A 21,152-nucleotide genomic window follows, 5' to 3' on the forward strand; every position below is an offset into this window, starting at 1 on the left:
GCTTCAGTACTGGAGTTCCTGCAGGAAAAGTTGTCCTCGGGCTTGTGCCCTAGTACTCTCAGGACCTACTGATGGGGTAACAGTGGGAAAGCACACTTTAGTTGCCCGTTTCATTCGTGGAGCTAAACGGCTGAGGCACTAGAGCCACTGTCCCGTCATGGGATTTATCTGTTGTGCTCGAAGGTCTAATTGACACCCCTTTCGAACCTCTAGAGTCAGCGCCTGTCAGGTTTCTGACCCTTAAGATGGTTTTTCTGATGGCCATTACCTCTCTCAAGAGAGTTGGAGATCTGCACGCCTTGTCAGTCTCCCCATCCTGCCTAGACTTTGCCCCTGGGCTAGTCAGGGCTGTTCTGCATCCTCACCAGAACTATCTTCCGAAAGTTCCATTCTCAACCATGCACCCTGTTGTTCTTGAGGCCTTCTGTCCTCCGCCTTTTACAGCTCCGGAGCAGAAGAGACTTCACTTACTGTGTCCAGTACGTGCTCTTCAGATTTACGTCCACCGCACCAGCCAGTGGCGTAAAACAGAGCAGCTCTTTATATGCTATGGGGGCCGCAACCAGGGGGCGGCCGCCACTACACAGACTCTGTCACACTGGGTGAGGAATGCTATTGCCCTCTCCTATGAGGCGCGTGGGCTCACTTCGCCTCTAGGAATTAGGGCTCATTCGACCAGGGGGATTGCCTCATCTATCGCCCTCCTCGCACACATTTGTTAGATTTTATAGCCTGGATGTGCCTGCTACTCCGGGATCACGGGTCCTCGAGTCAGCTTCCCAGAGATAGTTCTGAGACCTCCTTGGTCTTTGTGCACACACGCTACACAACCCGGGGGTCCGGACACTTGCAGTGCGGCGGCGTTGGTATTCTTGTTCCCATAGCGTTTTCACGCAGCATCGAGTGTAGCCTTTGAAAGGGAACGTCTCGGGTTACTTTGCTGTAACCCTGTTCCCTGAAAAGGCGGGAACGAGATGCTGCGCTCCAATGCCGCACTGCTTACGTGACCAGACGTCCCTTCAGACAAAAATCAATCTGAGGAATGTTTCCGGTTTACTCCTATTTATAACCTGCAGGTGCGTATCATCAGACGACGTCACCTGACCGAGGTTATATAAGCCAAAATTTGGCGTGTTTGATACACACATGCTTCACAACCGGCAACACGAAAAGATGTTCCCATAGCGTTTTCACGCAGCATCTCGTTCCCGCCTTTTTAGGGAACAGGGTTACAGCAAAGTAACCCGAGACGATTTCTTTAAGACTGCAAGGGAAGCTCAGCTTCCATTATAATGTCACACAATTAATGGTCAAATTATGTACTATTGTATTAACATTTTATTGACTAAAAATGCGTTAGAAAAAACGTTCATCTCAAAGACGAGTTCGTTCAGAATCAGTTAGATATACACTAGCAGGTCGGCTGACTTGATTTTCTTCTCATACATTCCCGTAGCGTCACAGTGCATTTCCCCGTTGAAGCCCAGCGTCCATTGACTTCAATGCGGCTGCTTTGAACGTTTTTTTTTTCAGTGCTTTGAAACTAGACGGTCATTGGATAAATGCTGCGATTATGTCCCGCAGGACGCTGGGCTGCTGCAGGATGATTGGAGGAGCTGTTTAAAGGGCAGAACCCCTTTTTTGATTGACAGCATGTCTTAAGTATACATCAGCGCTACAGAGATTCAAGTTCAGTCCCATTGTCAGGTTATAGTACAAACTTTCGGGTGGCTCCCGCACTTAAATCCAACTAAAACGTACTGAAAAGAAAACAAAACTGAGGCTTTATATCCCAGCTTACATCTCGCATTCGCGTTCAACTTCACACACCAGACTGCATTACCCACAATGCATCTCCCGCACTGGACTACACTCCCGTAAACAGCTGTCGTAAATCAACCTCTCTCTCCCGCAACAACACGCTAAAAAACATATTATAGCCTTCTTGACTTTGCTCAGTGTTTCAGAATTGTAAAGGTAGTTTGTTCATATAATTAAGGTAGCTTGTGAAAGGGGAAACTAGCCAGAATTTACGTACAAATAACATAATCAATTTTATGATGAAGTCCTAATATGAGCTTCCCCTGTTTCAAAAGCTAGCAGCCGCCACTGATCTACACACAGGTTTATGATAATTAATTTTGCACATTATTTTTAAATGTCATTGGATAATTCTAAAGAAACACAATAAAAAAAAAAAAGTGTACATGCTTATACAACCAAATAATTGTCTTTTTTTCCTTTTTCTTTTCTAAAACATATACATTTGCTTTTCACTTAAATGTTAAGATTTGATACAGGAGAAAGATTTGACATAACTACTTTTATTTGCATCACAAAAACCTGTAGTTTTTAGAAGGGAACATAGACACTTTGTATCCACTGTACAGTATATGACTGCAGATTAGTACTGTAGATGTGCATACTGTACCTTTAAGCCTGCAAATTATTCAGAGCGCTTCATGCATTTCTGTATACTGTATACATCCAGTTGTGCGTACTTCTGCAAGTTGAGGGGTTTTTTTGTGCAAGATTTAGTAAAAACATAGCACCATCTTACATTTACATTTAGGCATTTGGCAGACGCTCTTATCCAGAGCAACTTACAAAAAATCTTCTTCTTTGTCTTTCGGCTGTTCCCTTTCAGGGGTCGCCACAGCGAATCATCTGCCTCCATCTAACCCTATCCTCTGCATCCTCTTTTCTTACACCAACTAACTTCATTGCTCCTCTCAATGCATCCATAAATCTCCTCTTTGGTCTTCCTCTAGACCTTCTGCCTGGCAGTTCCAACCTCAGCATCCTCCTACCGATATATTTACCATCTCTCCTCTGAGCATGTCCGAACCACCATGTTACATTTAACATGGATTGTCCCTCTGATGAACTCATTCCTGATCGTATCCATCCTTGTCACTCCCAAAGAGAACCTTACCATCTTCAGCTCTGCTACCTCCAGCTCTGCCTCCTGTCTTTTCTTTAGCGCCACTGTCTCTAAGCCGTAGAGCATTGCTGGTCTCACCACTGTCCTGTACCTTTCCTTTCTTTCATTTTCGCTGATACTCTTTTATCACACAACACACCTGACACTTTTCTCCACCCATTCCAACCTGCCTGTACCGGCCTGCCTGTACTCACCTCCTTTTAACACTCTGTCTTGCTCTGGACCGTTGACCCCAAGTACTTAAAATCCTGCAACTTCTTTACCTCTGCTCCCTGTAGCCTTACCGTTCCTTTTGGGTTCCTCTCATTCACACACATGTATTCCGTCTTGCTGCGGCTAACCTTCATTCCTCTGCTTTTCAGAGCATACCTCCACCTCTCTAAATTTTCCTCCACCTGTTCCCTGATCTCGCTACAGAGCACAATGTCATCTGCAAAAATCATAGTCCATGGAGACTCCTGTCTTACCTCATCTGCCATCCTGTCCATCACCTACTCAATTATCAATTACTAAATTTTTTTTATAATTTGGTTCCCGCGGCCAGTACGTCCCCCAAGAATCACCCAACCCCAACAGACGGCAGGAGACTACAGTAGAATTTGAGTAACAGGTTTCTGCTTACCTTGTTCCTACTGCCGCCCTGTGCCGACTACACCTACAGTATATGTCATGGCAAATTTGTTGTGAACTATGCCAATTTTCTAAACACAAACCCAACAACTACTTAAGTATTGAAAGAGCAAAAAAGTTTATTGCAACCAAAAGTAAATGGACAGCACTGGACTGGCCAGCCAGAAGACAACAGACACCCCACGAAAATTCAGCGAGCTCCCCACAAAAATTCTGCAAGATCCCCTCACTTCCCCAATTTTACCTGGTTTATATACCCTAACTTAGCAATTACATCATTGTTTTGCTCCTCCTTAAGTCAAGAAACTACTTAATATACTACTTAAAAAAAGCTATTTTGCTCAGGTCCGATTGATAATTTTCCCCTCTCATCTCATATTTATTCATGTCTGGGTTGGCCTAAAAGATCTAGTTTTAATTTTTCCTTTTTTTGGAAAAAGTTTGGTTTGTTCCTCTTTTCTTAACCAGACTATTGACCACTACTGGTGAAGACTTGGGTTTTCATCAGAGAAAGTTTTAAGCTTTTTCTAAGATACATAATAATCATATTCCTATTTTCCTATTTTCCTATTTCTATTCCTACTTAATAACTTTTCTTAAAGTTATTGAAATACTTTATTTGTTAATTTTTTGTTTTATTATACTTTATTTATTATTTTTATGATCTGAAGATTATAATGAATAATTATTGGACTTATTGATTAGGGTCTTAGTACACCCTGACTAAGTACAGTACAGTTAGGGTCAATTTTTATTAATTTTGTTAAAGCTTGATTGCATTAGATTATATTATTTTAAATATTATTATTATTACATAATTATTCTTTTTCCTTATTTAAAAGACTGATCATTAATATTTTGATTAATAAAATAATCCTATTCCTCTTAAATCATAATTTGATTATTAACCTATATGATTTTACACATTGACGTTTGATAATATACGTATACATTATGGATTAGTAGATCTAGTTATATTAATTAATTACTTATTATACTTATTATACTTATTATTATTAAATATACAAAAAGTTACAACCTTCATTGATAAATTTTGGTTATGTAGTATAATATAAAGTGTAGTAAGCGATAGTAATGGATTTGATTATTAACTATTGATCCCTTTATTTTTTAGCTTTAAAACAGGAAGTCTGGCCATCTATGCTCTGTGTCTAAAAAAAGGGAACTGAAAGTTATTTCTTTTAACTTTTCCTAAGCATCTCTGTTGATCTTATTTTGGCAAAAAACTTTTTGGACTTTTTCATTACGTTCTTCCTGCTTTTAAGCTCCTTATTTCATGCTCTTTGTTGGTATGCTTACTTCTTAGGTCACACTTTGCATACTTTTCTGCTAAATTATCATTAGTTATGAGTAAACAGCTATAAAACTAAATAAAAGGACTAAATATTATTAGTATTATTATTTTTCCTAGTATTATCATTTTTATGTATTGCTTTGTTTCCAATTCCTGTCTTTTACCTATATATTTTTCACTTCCCCAATTTGCCGTACAGACGCTTTCTCTTATTGTAGCGAGCAGATTAAGGCCTTTTGAACAGAGGCCTTCTGGTTATTTGGTACCTTACACTTGACTACAATTGTAGACCAATAAAAATTTTCCACATGTCACACCTACAGCACATCTTACCACTGTCTTAGCGCTCTCATACATGTCCTGCACATAATACATGTCCTGCACCACTCTAACATACTTCTCTGCCACTCCAGACTTCCTCATACAACCCCACAGCTCCTCTCTCGGCACCCTGTCGTACTTCTTCTTCCTAGCGTTTATCCCGCAGGGCAGGGTCCGCTTTGATGCAAAGCCGTCTCCATTTGGCGCGATCAAGGGCGTCGTCCGGGGTGGCGTTGACGGTCTTCATGTCTTCCTTTATCTGATCCATCCACCGCTTCTTTGGCCTACCTCGTGGGCGGTGGCCACCAGGGTCGAGTCGCATAGCCGTTTTTGCCACTGTGGTGTTGTCTGCGCGCACAACGTGTCCGTACCACCGTAGCCTCGCCTCACGCATTTTCTCTGTGATTGGCGCGATACCAAGTCGCTTTCTGACGTCTTCGTTCATGACTTGGTCCCATCGCGTAAGGCCTAGGCACCATCTAAGCATTCGCATTACCATTGTGTGCAGGGCCTGTTCATGCTTGCCGGTGGCTGGCCAACATTCCGATCCATATAGGGTGACTGGGCAGACTACTGTCTTGTAGATTTTCGCCTTGAGATGATCCGGCATCCGACGATCACACAGTACGCCTGTCACTTGACGCCACTTCGCCCATGCGGCATTGACCCGGGCTCGCACATCCATGAGGGTTTCCCCGTCACTGCTGATCGTCGATCCCAAATACTTGAATTCCTTGGTCTTCTTTAGGTCCTCTCCGTCGATGCTGATGGTGCCGTCGGTTTGGGGGCCGGCCTCCATATATTCAGTCTTCCTGGTGTTGAGTCTCATGCCGTGGTCAGCCAGGCGTGTCTTCCACTGCTGTGCGTGTCAGTGCAGCTCTCTTCTGGTTTCGCCAGGAAAACATTGTCAGCGTACAGGAGTGACCATGGATGTGGGGTTTGGAGATCGGCGGTCGCAGTGTTCATACATAATACGAACAGGAGCGGTAAGAGAGCCGAGCCTTGGTGCACACCAACGTTGATGGGGAAGGGCGGTGAGGTTCCCACGGGGCATCTGACTACACTGGTGACGTTGGTGTAAAGGAGTTTGATCCAATCGACATAGGCCTCGGGGACTCCGTGGGATCGCAGGACGTGCCATATAAGGTCGTGTGGTACTCTGTCGAATGCCTTTTCCAGGTCCAGGAATGCCATATGGACCGTTTGGTTCTTCTCGCGGTGTTTCTCCACAAGCAGCCTCGCAGCATGTATGGCGTCGGTGGTTCCTTTGACGAACCCACATTGGTTTGGCGTGATCGTGGCGAGCTGTCGTAGGCGGGCATCTAGGATTCTTTCGAATATTTTCATGGTGTGGCATAGGAGATGGATTGGCCGGTAGTTGTTGCAGTCGGTGACGTCGCCTTTGGCTTTCCAAATGGGGACGGTGATACTGGTCGTACACTTTCCCTAAATCTACAAAGACACAATGCGACTCTTTATTACCTTCTCTGTACTTCTCCACCAGCATCCTCAAAGCAAATACTGCATCTGATGTACTCTTTCTAGGTATAAAACCATATTGCTGCTCACAAATGCTCACCTCTGCCCTTAACCTAGCTTCCACTACTCTTTCCCACGGCTTCATTGTCTGGCTCATTAGCTTTATACCTCTGTAGTTGCCACAGCTTTGCACATCTCCCTTGTTCTTTAAAAACGGCACCAATATACTTCTTCTCCATTCCTCACTCTCCAAGATCTTGTTAAACAAACTAGTCAGAAACTCCACTGCCATCTTTCCTAAGCATTTTCATACCTCCACAGGTATGTCATCAGGACCAACAGCCTTTCCACTCTTCATTCTCTTCAACGCCCTTCTCACCTCACTTTTACTAAAATTTGCTACTTCCTGCTCCACTGTTTTCCTTATTCATAAACTCCTAAAAGTACTCCTTCCATCTTCCCATCACCCTTCTGGCATCTGTCAGTACATTTCCATCTCTATTTTTAATCACTTTAACCTGCTGCACATCCTTCCCATCTCTATCTCTCTGCCTTGCCAACCAGTACAGATCCACCTCTCCCTCCTTACTGTCCAGCCTAGCATACAAGTCCTCATATGCTCTTTGTTTGGCCTTTGCCACCTCTACCTTCACCTTACGCTGCATCTCCCTGTACTCCTGTCTACTCTCTTCAGTCCTCTCAGTGTCCCACTTCTTCATACAGGGTCTCTTTCCCTGTACACACCTCTGGACTTCATTCCACCACCAAGTCTCCTTGTCCACTTTTCCCTTACCTGATGATACACCAAGTACTCTCCTATCTGTCTCCCTGATCACCTTAGCTGTAGTTGTCCAGTCAACTAAAAGCACCTCCTGACCACCCATAGCCTGCCTCAACTCCTCCCTGAAGACAACACAACATTCTTCCTTTCTCAGCTTCTACCACTTTGTCCTCTGCTCTCCTTTTGTCCTCTTCACCTTTCTCACCACCAGGGTTATTTTACACACCACCATTCTGTGTTTTTGGCTACACTCTCCCCTACCAACATTTTGCAGTCACTGATCTCTTTCAGATTACAACATCGACACAAGATCTAGTCCACCTGAGTGCTTCTGCCTCCACTCTTATATGTCACCCTATGTTCCTGCCTCTTCTGGAAGAAAGTATTTACTACTGCCATTTCCATCCTCTTTGCAAAGTCCACCACCATCTGTCCTTCTACATTCCTGTCCTGAAGACCAAACCTGCCCATCACATTTTCATCACCTCTGTTCCCTTCCCCAACATGTCTATTGAAGTCTGCACCAATCACCACTCTCTCACCTCTTTGGATGCTCTGCATCACTTCATCTAACTTACTCCAGAATTTCTCCTTCTCTTTTAACTCACATCCTACCTGTGGGGCATAACCACTACCAACACTGAACATCATCCCTTCATTTTCCAGCTTCAGACTCATCACCCTATCTGATACTCTCTTCACCTTTAGAACATTCCTTACAAACTCCTCTTTCAGGATAACTCCTACTCCATTTCTTTTCGCATGCACACCATGATAAAACAACTTGAACCCCGCTCCTAAGCGTCTAGCCTTGCTACCTTTTCACCTGGTCTCCTGGACACACAGTATATCCACCTTCTTTCTCTGCATCATATCAACTAACTCTCTTCCCTTCCCTGTCATGGTCCCAACATTCAAAGGGAAAACATTCCCTACTATCACTCCTAAACTCTTGCTTTTCCTCTTCTCTCTGTGCTTTCGAACACGCCTTACTCCTCTCCTTCTTCGACCAAAAGTAGCCCAATTTTTATATAGTTTTTATATAGTGTTAGAAATTGGTAATATTGGTACCACTGTACTTAAAATTAATGAATGACTGATCTCCAACAAAATCCTATCTGGTTCATTAATGGTGAATATCAAGCTTAGCAAGTGTGTACAAATACATCTGTCAATATATATATATAGATTTTTTCTCTGTTGACATACTCAAAAATCAATTCTGGTGAGACACAGAAGGGCCAGACCAGGGAGGAACCTCCAGTGCCCAGAGTTTTTGAGTGTTGCCAGCCACCATTATTAGTTCTCCACTGACTCAACAAAGGATACACTGGCCCCAAGCTGGCAGAAGGATAAAATGGCTGCAGATTGATAAAGATGTGGATATGAAATAGGACTGCACAGGCGGAAGTAGAACAATGACAACTATCACTGTCATCATCACAGGAGCCATGGAGGCACACAGGCCAGACAATTAAGAAGGACATGAAATCTCCAGATAAATAAAACAAAAAAACAAAAAACAGTTTAATGAGACAGGAGAAATCGAGAGGTCTGCTTTGTTTCTCCGGAACAAGACACTGTATAGAGCTGAACAGCGTAGAAAGAAGCCAAGAGATAGGGCATAGAGAGATACTGTAGGGTGGGACAACATTTCATTCCAACCCCTTCAAGCTATAAGCAGCCGCTTAGCCAGAAGTGGACTGGCCCTTGGCCTACTCCATAGATTCCATCAGTATCTACCTCACTGTAGAATGGATGTGTGCTGAAGTTGTTTTGACACTCAAAAAAGAGAACTTAATGGACATCAATGATGGTTAATCTCATTGCTCAGTGTCAGACTTTAGTCATCTAATTAGCACCAACTGGAAGTGGGAGTAATCACCAGCTGCTTCGTTTCAGTGATGTTTCTTTTGCCCTCACAATGAATGTGTTGGTGAAATCAGCAGAGAAATTATCCTGGGAGCCCATCAGCAAACTAGAAACAAGGCAAACAACAATCAAAGCCTTTATGGATGACCAAGTAGTATGAGAACCATTAGTTTCTAGTAAGATACGAGAGAGAAAGGCTTAGGGTTTTCTGGCTGAAGAATGGAAAAGATTGGGGAGGTACTGTAGTGTCCCTGTCTGTATCCAAGTGACACAATATCACCCTTTGGTTGGGTCACCTGGTTGAGGTTGTATAATACGCATGGACCACAGTTCATAGATATGATGAAATAAAAAGAGTCTGGCCCTCAAGTGGTAAATGATATAAATGATGAGTGTTATTTCATATGAATTGTTCTGAGTCAAGCGGCACGGTGGTGTAGTGGTTAGCACTGTCGCCTGTAGTTCGCATGGAGTTTGCATGTTCTCCCTGTGCTTGGTGGTTTCCTCCGGGTACTCTGGTTTCTTCCCACAGTCCAAAGATTTGGAGGTTAGGCTAATTAGCATTCCCAAATTGCCTGTAGTGTGCGAATATGTGTGTGCTCTCTGCAAACCTGAATACAGGATAAAGCGGTATAGAAGATGAGTGAGAGATGAGTGAGTGTTTCAAGTCATAACAAGTGTTTTTCTGTTACAACACTGGGGACACTGTTAGTGTGATTACTGTGACCGGCCTCTTGGCTATACAAGAATGTTCTGTGGGGACTCTGATGAAGACAGAGGTCATAAAAACACTCAGTATTTGACTGTTTGCAAGTACGTTTAAGCTCTTTGTCTACCTGGGATTGTCTCATTCAATGCAGCACTTTTGAAAGAAACCACTTTTCCTCTCTCTGGGTTGTCTTTTAGAAAAGTGTTCTTTTCTTTCTTACATCACTATCTCCTTTTGAACACACTGTTATTCCCCAGACCTTGACTTTTAACAGAATTTTCCTTTTTTTTATTCAACACTTTCAGGATAAATGTGCTTAAGACATTAAGGTGAGAACCTACACAAGTTGTTCTGACTGATCATCCTTACAATGTGATGAAACATTTCTCTCTTCCAGGATGACAGTGTCCCCATCCATAATTCTTGTTGTAAAAGCATAAGAATAGCTAGATTGTAGGGCAATACTTTCAATCAAGTATAGTTTAATTATTGGTTTCTATTTTTCATTAAAGACATCTGCATGCATCTTTTAAGAAAGTGTGACCGTAAAATGCTCAGCTCCAGTTTTACTGTACCAGAGTTGTTTATTTAGTGGCAGAACGATTGGCCATGAGGTTTGTAAATGCTTAGCATTTATAAACCTCATGGCCAATCATTCGACCTCATGCATCTTGTGCAGATCAACTTATAAGCCTCTCTCACATTCTTGCCCAAATCCTCCTCAGCCTGCTTTATTTAGTGGGTATGGATGTGCTTGCCCTTTTATCTGACAGATACATTTGAATATTCCCCAAAGTCAGCAAAAACTGCCACAATTATTGCCGCTACGATGAAATGTGTTGTTGTATCATAGTATTTGCATATTTTAATTGCACTGCAAAAAATAGATTTGTATTAGATATAATTTTCTCTGCATGTTCTTGGTTCAGCTCCAGTGGACCTCCAAAGGGAAAGAGAAGACAGCTACAGTAGGAGTGATATAAATTGAGTTATTTAGTAATGTATTAGTCATATGATAGCACAATAGCTGTTCATGGGCACAGATGACCAACTTAAGGCCTTACTAACTCCTATTTTTTAGCAAGTGTCTCCATCCCCAGACTATTTTGCTAAACTTTTTCAGGTTCTAACAAGGAGAAAAAGTGGAAAGAAATGTCAAGGCAAATAAAATTAGACACATTACATAGAACAGCAACAACTGCATTTACACATGAAGGTCACTTATTATGAAAAATATATTTTTTTAGCTTGAACAGTCATATGGGTCTCTAGTGTGTGTATAAAGGCAAGAAATATATTCCTCGATATTTGTTTTATTCGTACATTATTTGTTTATTATTTGTGATGGGGAAAATGGTGGTTATTTGTTAAAGACCCTTCTCTGGTATGGGCTTTAGCACTGTCCAGTCGTAAGGTAAACAAGAATACCAAATTCTCTTTTTACACCCATTTTCTGAGGGAGTGAAGAAACAGCGGATACTGTTTATTTACTGTGTTCCAGCAGTTATCTCCAGATTTTTACATGCATGTGTTAAACCATTCACATGAAACTACATTTTACAGAAGGGACGATTTAAAAGCTGGATTTGCATCAATAGTCGTTTAAAAAACTGAATAAAACAGAAAGAAAATCAGAGACGTCAAAATGCCCGATCTATGTCGTGTTTCACATATTTTTGACTTGTATTAAATTATTTACAAAGGCAAACCATACTGTATGTGAGCTATAAAATTATTTTATATCTCCATTAGGCACAATGAAACCAAGTTAAATAATCTTTATCATTATAACAATTATGGTCCAATATGATTTACAATTGCACTCTCATTCATCACTCACTCAAATTGTTAAACCAGATCTCAGCTCAATTTGCTATTTACATAAACCCTAAATAACCGCCCGACTACAATGTATTCTCTTTTATAATTACTATTATTATTATTATTATTATTATTAGACCTTATGCCTAAAAGGTGTTAGAAGCATATAAGAAATAGTAATTGCATGCAAAGGCTGCTCTGGGTTAACCAAATGCTGCACTCAGAACTGTGGAATTTCTAATTAAATGCAGGCACAGTTGTGTGTCTCTACTACAGTTAGACAGGTGTTCCGCATACTGCAACCTAGAAACACACATTTTGTCCTATTTTCTCTTTACAGAGACAAAAACAGCTTTTTAACTGAAATGATATGCCACAGTAAAATGCAGGAATTACGTTTAGGACGTTATAATTTGTTTTCTTTTTTTTTCAGCTGTATCAGTTGTACAATTTTATAGTATATGCTGTCTATGAACACAGTTATGCAGGCTAATTTAAGGATGACATTTGTGAAGTGTACCTAGCGGAACAGTAACTCAGTGGTCCGTGAACTGCTGTGCTGTGGCCCGTGACTCTGTAGTGCTTAGGATTGATCCTATTTGATGGTTAGTGCCATTGTGCCCTTCAACAAGGGTGCCAAGCCTTAACTCACTTTAAAAGTCTGTTTGTCTGTGTTCACAAGTAATTCTTGCTATAGATAAATCTCTAAAGTTTGTCACTGCAATATTTATTAATTGAGAATTTAACCAAGGATTGGGATGCCAGTCCATTGCAAGATACCATGCATACACACACATTTAAACATAAGGGCAATTTACTGTAGCATATCAATACAACAGAAGAATATTTTGTTCTAAGATATGCTGTCGTCAGTAATTTGGAGTATTATATACCTCTGTCACACAATAGGGTAAATAAAAATTTTCTTTTTTACTAGTAAAAATTTCTTGAATTTAGTCAAATTTCTACACTTGTTGATGCAGAATAGTGTAGCACAGGTTAAAGCTAAACAGTTTGCTACAGATATAGAGTTTTTACTTGCTACCTTTACATGGTCAATATTTGTTCAATCTGACTGAAACCATGATGATTGAAGATTCCAACTTGTGACTGGTTACAAGAAGTCATCTACTGTATGATTGTTTACATGTGAAATGGCAACCCAATCATTAACCCTTCCTCTGCCGAAGACCCAGTAAATGTTACCCTCATATGGGGCAAATACATGCTGAAAGAATATACATATTTCAAGAGAGAATCAGATCAAGTGTTTACATGGTCAATATTTTCCTCTTGAACAGGTTCTCAAAGGTTTAGAAACTCCCCACTCTCACTGAAAGTTTCTTTCTGATTGAAATGGACTACGCCTGACTGGTCCCATTTTACACTGAGGTGTGTACATGACCCATTTGTATTCCGATTGGGCTATTATTCTGGTATTATTAGTGAAATATTAGAGTATTAAATGTACTCACTGTAGACTGCGTAACTAATGAGACCATAGAAGGTCCTTACTGCTCAAATTAGATATGCCAGCTCTCAATCTGAATAAAGTCACAATAGACATATTATATCCCATGTAGATGTAATTACTTGTGGAATTATAAAATAACTAGAAAATCTATTAACAATGTAGTGAAGTGCAGTGAAATAGAAAAGACATAAAAATGTACCTATGATAAGCTTTCAGTTTGTTTTTTTATAGTGCAAACAGAATCATGACCATTGTGATAGTTATAAAGCTGAAGTGCTGGCAGTGACGTCCAAACTGAGATTTATTTCTGGGCTGTTCGTTCGCATCTGAATTTAATCAAGTTGTTAATAAAGAAGGACATGTGGTGGGTGAAGCGGCTTACTGAGATGAGACTGGAGTGGGCGCTGTGCTTCAGCAGGGTGCAAATGTGTGGGTGATGTTACATGTACACACACGCACGTTCGAACACACACACACACACACTTAAGCACATGATTATGTGCTGTGGAAGACTTCTGTCTGCTGTCCAACTTTGATACTTTAATGTTAAAATAGGACCCAGGATGTGTGTGTGTGTGTGTGTGTGTGTGTGTGTGTGTGTGTGTGTGTGTGTGTCTTCCATCATGCTGAATCTGACTACAATTGCTCGTTGTCACCCCCATTTCACCCCCCATTACCCATGCTGGGAGGGCAACACAGGGAGCAAGAAAGCAGGGAACAAGAGTAATAGAGGAGAGAGAGAGAGAGATTGGTATGGGATTATACATAGTCTCAGGCCTGCTGGGACCACAACTAATTACGAATAACAAACATGTTTATATTTCCAAACACCATTTAGTTGCAAGATTAATGTCTTGAATCTTTTTAAGGACCATACGCTAGTTATTATATTATTTAAGGCTGGAATATTTTCCACCTACTGCATCTTTATTACTTTCTTTAATTACAACCAGAAAACTACTGCCACCTCCTGGGGTGGAGAGTACAGAGTGCCGTTTCATACCAGATATCCACAGCTCAGGATGATTGGATCTGCAGTTGAACTGGTCGCCGTGGCCCTGTAAAACAATCTGAGGACCCTGATCTAAGGCTAATTGATTTTTACCTGCTGGGGTATGTAAAGGCCATTGTGTACCTGGGAGAAGATTCAGCAGAATGACACATGAAAAGAGAAATGACATAATTAAAAACTACAATGGATGAATGAACGAAGATGTTGGTAATGCTGTTGTGCAGTTGCCATCTAAACAATTTATTTTATCAATTTAGTTGGATAAGGTTGCAAGGTGAAATGCAAGAAATGTACATGTACAGTAGGCTATGTGTTGTTTCAGAGCTCACTCTCATCATGTCCATGCAATCCAGGAATAGTCTGACACTGCTGAACAATCTTAATCAGCTGATGCTTAAATTTATTGTAATTAATGCATGATAGCTGTAGCACTAATTATGTGCGATGATTGTCACTGATTTACTCTAAAATATATCTGTGTGTTAGCTGCTAACAGTTTACTGTTGGTTAAACCTCCTGACGGTGTGTCACACTCATCAGACCTCTCACACGACAGATCTCCTTTGCACACACAGATCTGGTTGTGCCCTTGTCACTACCTCCACTCCTGATTAAAGGCGAGACAACATCAACTCCTGATTTTTTATTGTCCTTTTGGTCCAGAGAGCAGAATGAGTCCTTCATAGTGGTTCGATCTCCTTTGCTCTTACTCTAAGGCCAAACATACAAACAATACATAGCACACTAGGAAACATGGTAGTGAAAAGCAAGAGTAAAAATTTTCACTCCACCCAGCCACTCATTCACTCACACACACATACACATACACATACACACACGCACGCACACACACACCAGCTATAATTATGGAAACGTGATGCAGAACTGGACTCTCTCCAGTTTTATATCCCTTAACACACACATGCACACACACACACACAAAACAAACAAACAACACAAACCTATAATTATCTTGATGTGATGTAGAACTGGACTCTCTCCAGTTCCACTTCCCTAAGTACACACACATAGACACACACACACACGATGCACACACACATTTCAGATTAGCGTACTAGCTCACATACTGGCTAACAACAAAATATGTTGCAGAAACACACATACACAGATGAATACACAGATGACATTACATTTATTATTGTGTATATGTGACTTTAGCGGTGTTGGGTGTAATGCCTTACAAAGTTACTTTTTTGATGTAACTAGAAATCTAACCCGTTTGGTCCACCATTTAAATACTCAGTTATTTAGTTATATTATCAAAAATGTAATCCGGTATTCAGACAATTTATGTAATCTGAGAGAAAAAAAGAATAAATATATTATAATAAATGTAACAAATTAAAATAAAAGGGAGAGAAGATAGAGGAGAAGATAAAAACAGAATAGTATAAAAGAGTAATAATAAATAAGTGTATATAAAATTACACACACACTTGCTGCATGTGTGTGCAGCTCTCCCTGTGCTTCTCCAGTGGGTGGGGCAGTTTATCACTGTCAGGGAGCCAGTTGAGTTTGGAGATTTTATTGAATTTTGTGAAGAATTCAGAGCGAATGAGGTGGTTTACAGTGGAAATTAATTCTTTTTATACATGATTTTTTTTTCACAACAATTATACATGATTGCCATTTCTTTTTTTTTATTTTGAATATCTGCCTTTACATGATCTCTGAATGCTGCATTTTAGTGTTTATGTAAAATAGCTACTCAAGAGCCACACACCACCAGAGCACAGCAGAGCTGAACAACAAGCCGGGGGAGGGGTATCGTCTTATATGAGGTCACAATGGGGAAAATCTGATGTGCTTGTCCAATATAAAAAGAAAAACGAGCAATATGCAACAAATGCTTTTTCTTACATTAGGTGTTTGAACACACACACACACAAACGCAAGCACGCACGCACGCACACACACACACACACGCACACACACACCAACACTGCAGAACCATTTCAGTATGAATTACTAAAAAGTGTATTTTGCATAATAAGGTGCCCTTTAAGTGTTGTGACTTTAGTCAACATCAGCACTTATAAGCCAGATAAGTCTGTCTCTTTACATTTATCCACCATATTGAAGGACATGCACTTTGCACTTTATAGTTTCTCAGTTAGATGACAAGCTGCCCCTTTTTCCCATCAGCATCATGAGACCAATAGAGAGAAATTGAAAATGATAAAATGATAAGGGGAATGATTTTATATATCTCTTATGAATTAACTGATAATAGGAAATAACAAGTTCACGTAGGCTTTATTGTCACTTCAACCATATACAGTTAGTACACAGTGAAACCAAGGTGCTACATGCAACATAAACTTACAACATAAATTAACAGAGAAGCTAAACTAGCTAGCTAGGAGGCCTAGTTAGCTGGCTAACAGAGACAAGACAGATATTCCTAACATAAATTACAACATAAATTAACAAAAAAAAAAAAAAAAAAAAAAACTAACTATAGACTAACTAACTAAAAGACTATCTACAGGTTTTTTTCCAGACAACAGACAACAACATAAAGTGCACGTGCAAATGTGCAAAATGAGCAACAACAAAGTGACAGTGCGTCAACAACGACATATCAGAACATAAAATATGGTGTACATTGAACATTGTAAGTGTTGCCAAATTGCGACAGAAGAATGAGCCCCTTCTTCTGGAAGTCTTTAATATCAGTATTAACATAGTAATGTATTTAATTTCACAGTTTCACAGTATAGATCTCAATGCTATATAATGACTATATATACAGTATATACACATGCATGCTGTAGGACAAGGCTATATTGCAGAATATTGTACAGTATATCTATGTCTCTGTAAATGTGTTTTAACATTGCAAATGGTTTATGCATAGTAAAGTTCATGCAAAGTAGCTGCACGTGTACCTCTGCTAATCTCCTTAGGTTTTCTTGGAGTTCTAATTTGGTGCATTCAATAAACTTAGTGCTTTAAATATATGCATCTGTATTCATATTTAAACTTAGTATGGGTGTGACACAGGTGTTCTTTCTTTCTTTTTTCATCATATTTTCTATGTAATTGTTAATGAGAAACGCTAAAAGTAAGAAATAAAAAGTATATTTTCTTAGCTATTGTAACATCTAGGAGCAGTGCACTGCAGTGCATTCCTGAAAATTCTGCGTGTGTGTGTGTGTGTGTGTGTGTGTGTGTTCTGTGCAGAGTCAGGCTTTAATCATGGTTACTAGAGTCAGATGAAACAGTTTCTTCATCTCTGCTCAAAATACCCAGCATAACCCCTTTCCTTCTCACACCATCTTTCATCCCACTCTAATTTCCACACTTATTCCATCTTTTCCACTCTTTTTCTTTCTTTTATTCCATGTCTTATTCCATTTTGCCCTCTTATCCTCTCTTCACCTCTCAGATCCTATCTCTTATCCAATTTTAAACTATCATATCCCCTCCCTAATTCACTCATTCACACTTTTCCTTTTTATTTTCTCTTTCATTTACTCTATAGCATTCTCTTCACTTCACTCATTCACACGTCCACTCTCAGAGCCCCTTTCTCATTACCTCTTTTCCATTCCCAGTCCCTTTTGCATTCTACTGTCTCTCCCATTCCTTCTTTCTCTCTCTGATACCCACTCTTAATCACCCTACAGTGTGACTACTTCCTCTTTTTCTCTCTTCACTTTTCTAATTTGTTCTTTTTTTCCTCGTATCCTCTTGTGTTTGTTTGTTTCATTCACTTTCTCAATCCATTTTCTTCTCTTTCAACTTCTTTCTCATTCGCTTTCTTATTAATTTTTTAGCTCCTTCTCTCAATCAATCTTTTACCCTTAGATCCCCTCCCATACTATTTTACCTTTTTTGATTCCTTCTCTCATTCCTTCTTTTTCGCTCAGGTCCCCTCTAATTTTTTTTCTTTCCTGCTCCCATTTCTTTTCTCATTAAATATATAGCCCCATTTATATAGCTGGTTTAAGGTGGGAATATTGTACCATTGTTGTGCCTCAGCATAAATGAATCCGAGGAGGAATCAGGGACCTGTGATGATTTACCTTTAATCCGAAGCAAATATAGTGACAGGGGTGAGATAACATCTTTGTGAAATGGGACAGCCTCTCATCACAATATGGGGATGTGACATGTTGAGAGGTGTGATGAGTGGGACAGGCTGTCGGGATGGTTAAACAGTAGTAAACTGTTAGCAGTAAAAACAGATCTTTTATGCAGAGTAAATCAGGTTTACTCACCACACTTACAGGAAGTAGTGCTAAAGTTGTAGTGCATTAGGAACAATAAAAAAAAACTGAAAGTTCTGATGAGACTGAGACTGATCAACAGAATAAAGGCAATAGACGCTCATTCTGTACACAGTAAAAATAACTTTTCTCTGGAAATCCCAGTTTCTGTGTCATGATTGGAACAATTTTGCTATGTTTGGTTAGGTCATCATAGTTTTGAAATAAAAAACAAAGGGTGAAAGTGGAAAAACAGCTCAGACATCAAGCTCCAAGCAGAGAACTGTGTTTGGTGAGTGATGTCACTGTGCACTGATAGCACCCTAACACTCAGTTCATTTGCCATTGTTATTCTGAAAGTGACAGTATGCACAGTATTTCCAAAGAATGTGGTACTCCTTACATTTAGTCCTTACTAGAATGCTGTTGTGGTAAATGGCTTAGCGCTGAGGGTGTTCTGTAGAAATAACAAAATAGGAGAGAAAGCACAATATTCTGTTAAAAAATAATTCTGTTTGTCCTTTCCATTCCTTTTTTCCTTTCTAATCTTTCTTATTCACTCTTTCTCTCTTTTATTTCTTTTTTTTTTTGCCTTCTGATTCCCTCGTTCCCTCCTTCTACAGTATATCCTTTTCCCCCTCTCTGATATCTTGTCTCATTTTACTCATGTACTGTACATTAGTACTGCTTTTGTTCCTGTCAAGCAAAATGAAGACTTTGGATGACTTCTCTACACATAGGTTTTGAAGGAAACAAAAATATCAGTGATTGACTCACTGGCAATGTTTCCCCTAACCAAGTTCAGAACTAATGTTTCAACAACAGTAATTTTGCCAAATCAATGCCATTGTTTTGTTTTACTCTTCCACAGGGTTTCTTAGTACCGGAGATCAGTCTGCTAAAGGGAACTATGGGCTCCTGGACCAGATCCAGGCTCTGCGCTGGCTAAATGAGAATATTGGCCATTTTGGAGGCGATCCAGAGCGCATTACAATCTTCGGCTCAGGGGCTGGAGCCACCTGCATCAACCTGCTAATCCTCTCTCATCACTCTGAAGGTACGACTTTGTGTCTTGAATATGATCAGTTGTGAGGTGGAAGTGTGTTGTAAATTATGCCCCATATAATGTAAAGAAGTAAGATAAGTAAAATAGAGAGTAAAATATTTGAAGAGTAAAACTAGTACTTACTTCAAACATGCGTAATTGCATGTCAGAAATAATGCTAATTAAAAATAGTGAAATACTTCAAAAACCTTTCTGAATACAACAGTGGCCCAAATATGTCAAATAGGTAAAATAAAAATCAAGTGTGGATATAAGTATTTGTTCTGTTCATTAGGTCTATGGGATTTTGCAAACTCTCTTTCATTTATGTTAGAACATGACATGTTACACTTTCAAGAATCCTTTTCAATATTTTGAAATATAAGTCGTTTGAAGAATCTTAAATTTTTTTTTTTTTTATTGCCACCACATAATATTTTAATTTAAGCTAGAAATGTCTTGTATTTCAGATTTACAATGGATCATAATGAAATATACCCTCACGAGCCACTATATACTGTAAGGTACACCTGGTCAACTGCTTGTTAACACAAATATCTAATCAGCTGATCACATGGCACCAGTCAATGTACTTAAGCAATTTATTTATTAAGATGATCTGCCAAAGTTTCAACTGAGCATCAGCATGAGGAAGAAGGTGATTTAAGTAATCTATGACACAATGAATGACCCACTTCCTTCATGACACAATGAAGCCAGTTCCTAAGGAAATGGGGTCCAACCCAGTACTGGCAAGGTGTCCCTAATAAAGTAGCCTGTGAGTGTATTAGCTGTGTTCATTTATACCTGCTATGTAGTCTCCATGTTGTTTTAGATGTGCAAACTTCTAGTATATCTTTGCCTTAGCCTGTTTTTTTATGTTTTGATGTAGGTGTCTCTGTTATCCATTTAATTACCTAACAGTTTTGTTTTTAACCACTCACAGTCACTACACTTATTGTCACTGCTGTGTTTGTGTCTCCATACTGTCACACTCTACTCTTCTCCATTGTCCAAAAAGTGTCCATCTTCATCCCTAACATCCTCATCCTTACCATCATCCTCACCACACCTTGACCTGTCAGTCACAGAAGGTAAGCCTTGACAATTTTTCTCTATGGAGATGCCAATCATGTCAGCTTAGCTTTGTTTAGTTACCTGTGTTAAACCTTTTTGGAATATACTCAGAGGCAATATAATTTAAAGACAGGTAAATGCAAACCCAGTGAATGTGTAGTCTTACATAGATGCATAAAACCCAAATTTTAGTTAATCATTATTTTTACTTATTTTCGCATGTAAAACTGATGCCAGAAATTTACATACAGCTAGGCTCAACTCAACTCATCTTATTCACAACTCACACATTTACTGTGCTTTTGGCAAGTTAATTAGGGAATCTACAACTTGGGCTAAAATGCGCAAATATATTGTCTGAAGGCTACTCCTAGCATTAGTTTCTATATCAAAGCATTTAATAGCAGCAACACTATAGTGCATGGACATAAATCTGA

The 21,152-nt window shown here is 39.8% G+C and overlaps 1 protein-coding gene across 1 annotated transcript in view; it reads left to right on the forward strand.

The window, feature by feature from the left end:
• Positions 1-21,152, forward strand: part of nlgn2a (neuroligin 2a) — a 199,665-nt gene that overhangs the window by 170,514 nt on the left and 7,999 nt on the right. The window contains exon 5 of the mRNA XM_053492131.1: positions 19,465-19,650. Within this exon, the coding sequence (XP_053348106.1) occupies positions 19,465-19,650 (186 nt within the window). The remainder of the gene's footprint in view (positions 1-19,464; positions 19,651-21,152) is intronic.

This window comes from Clarias gariepinus, chromosome 1 (assembly GCF_024256425.1).
Source record: "Clarias gariepinus isolate MV-2021 ecotype Netherlands chromosome 1, CGAR_prim_01v2, whole genome shotgun sequence".
In the NCBI taxonomy this organism is placed as follows: domain Eukaryota; kingdom Metazoa; phylum Chordata; class Actinopteri; order Siluriformes; family Clariidae; genus Clarias; species Clarias gariepinus.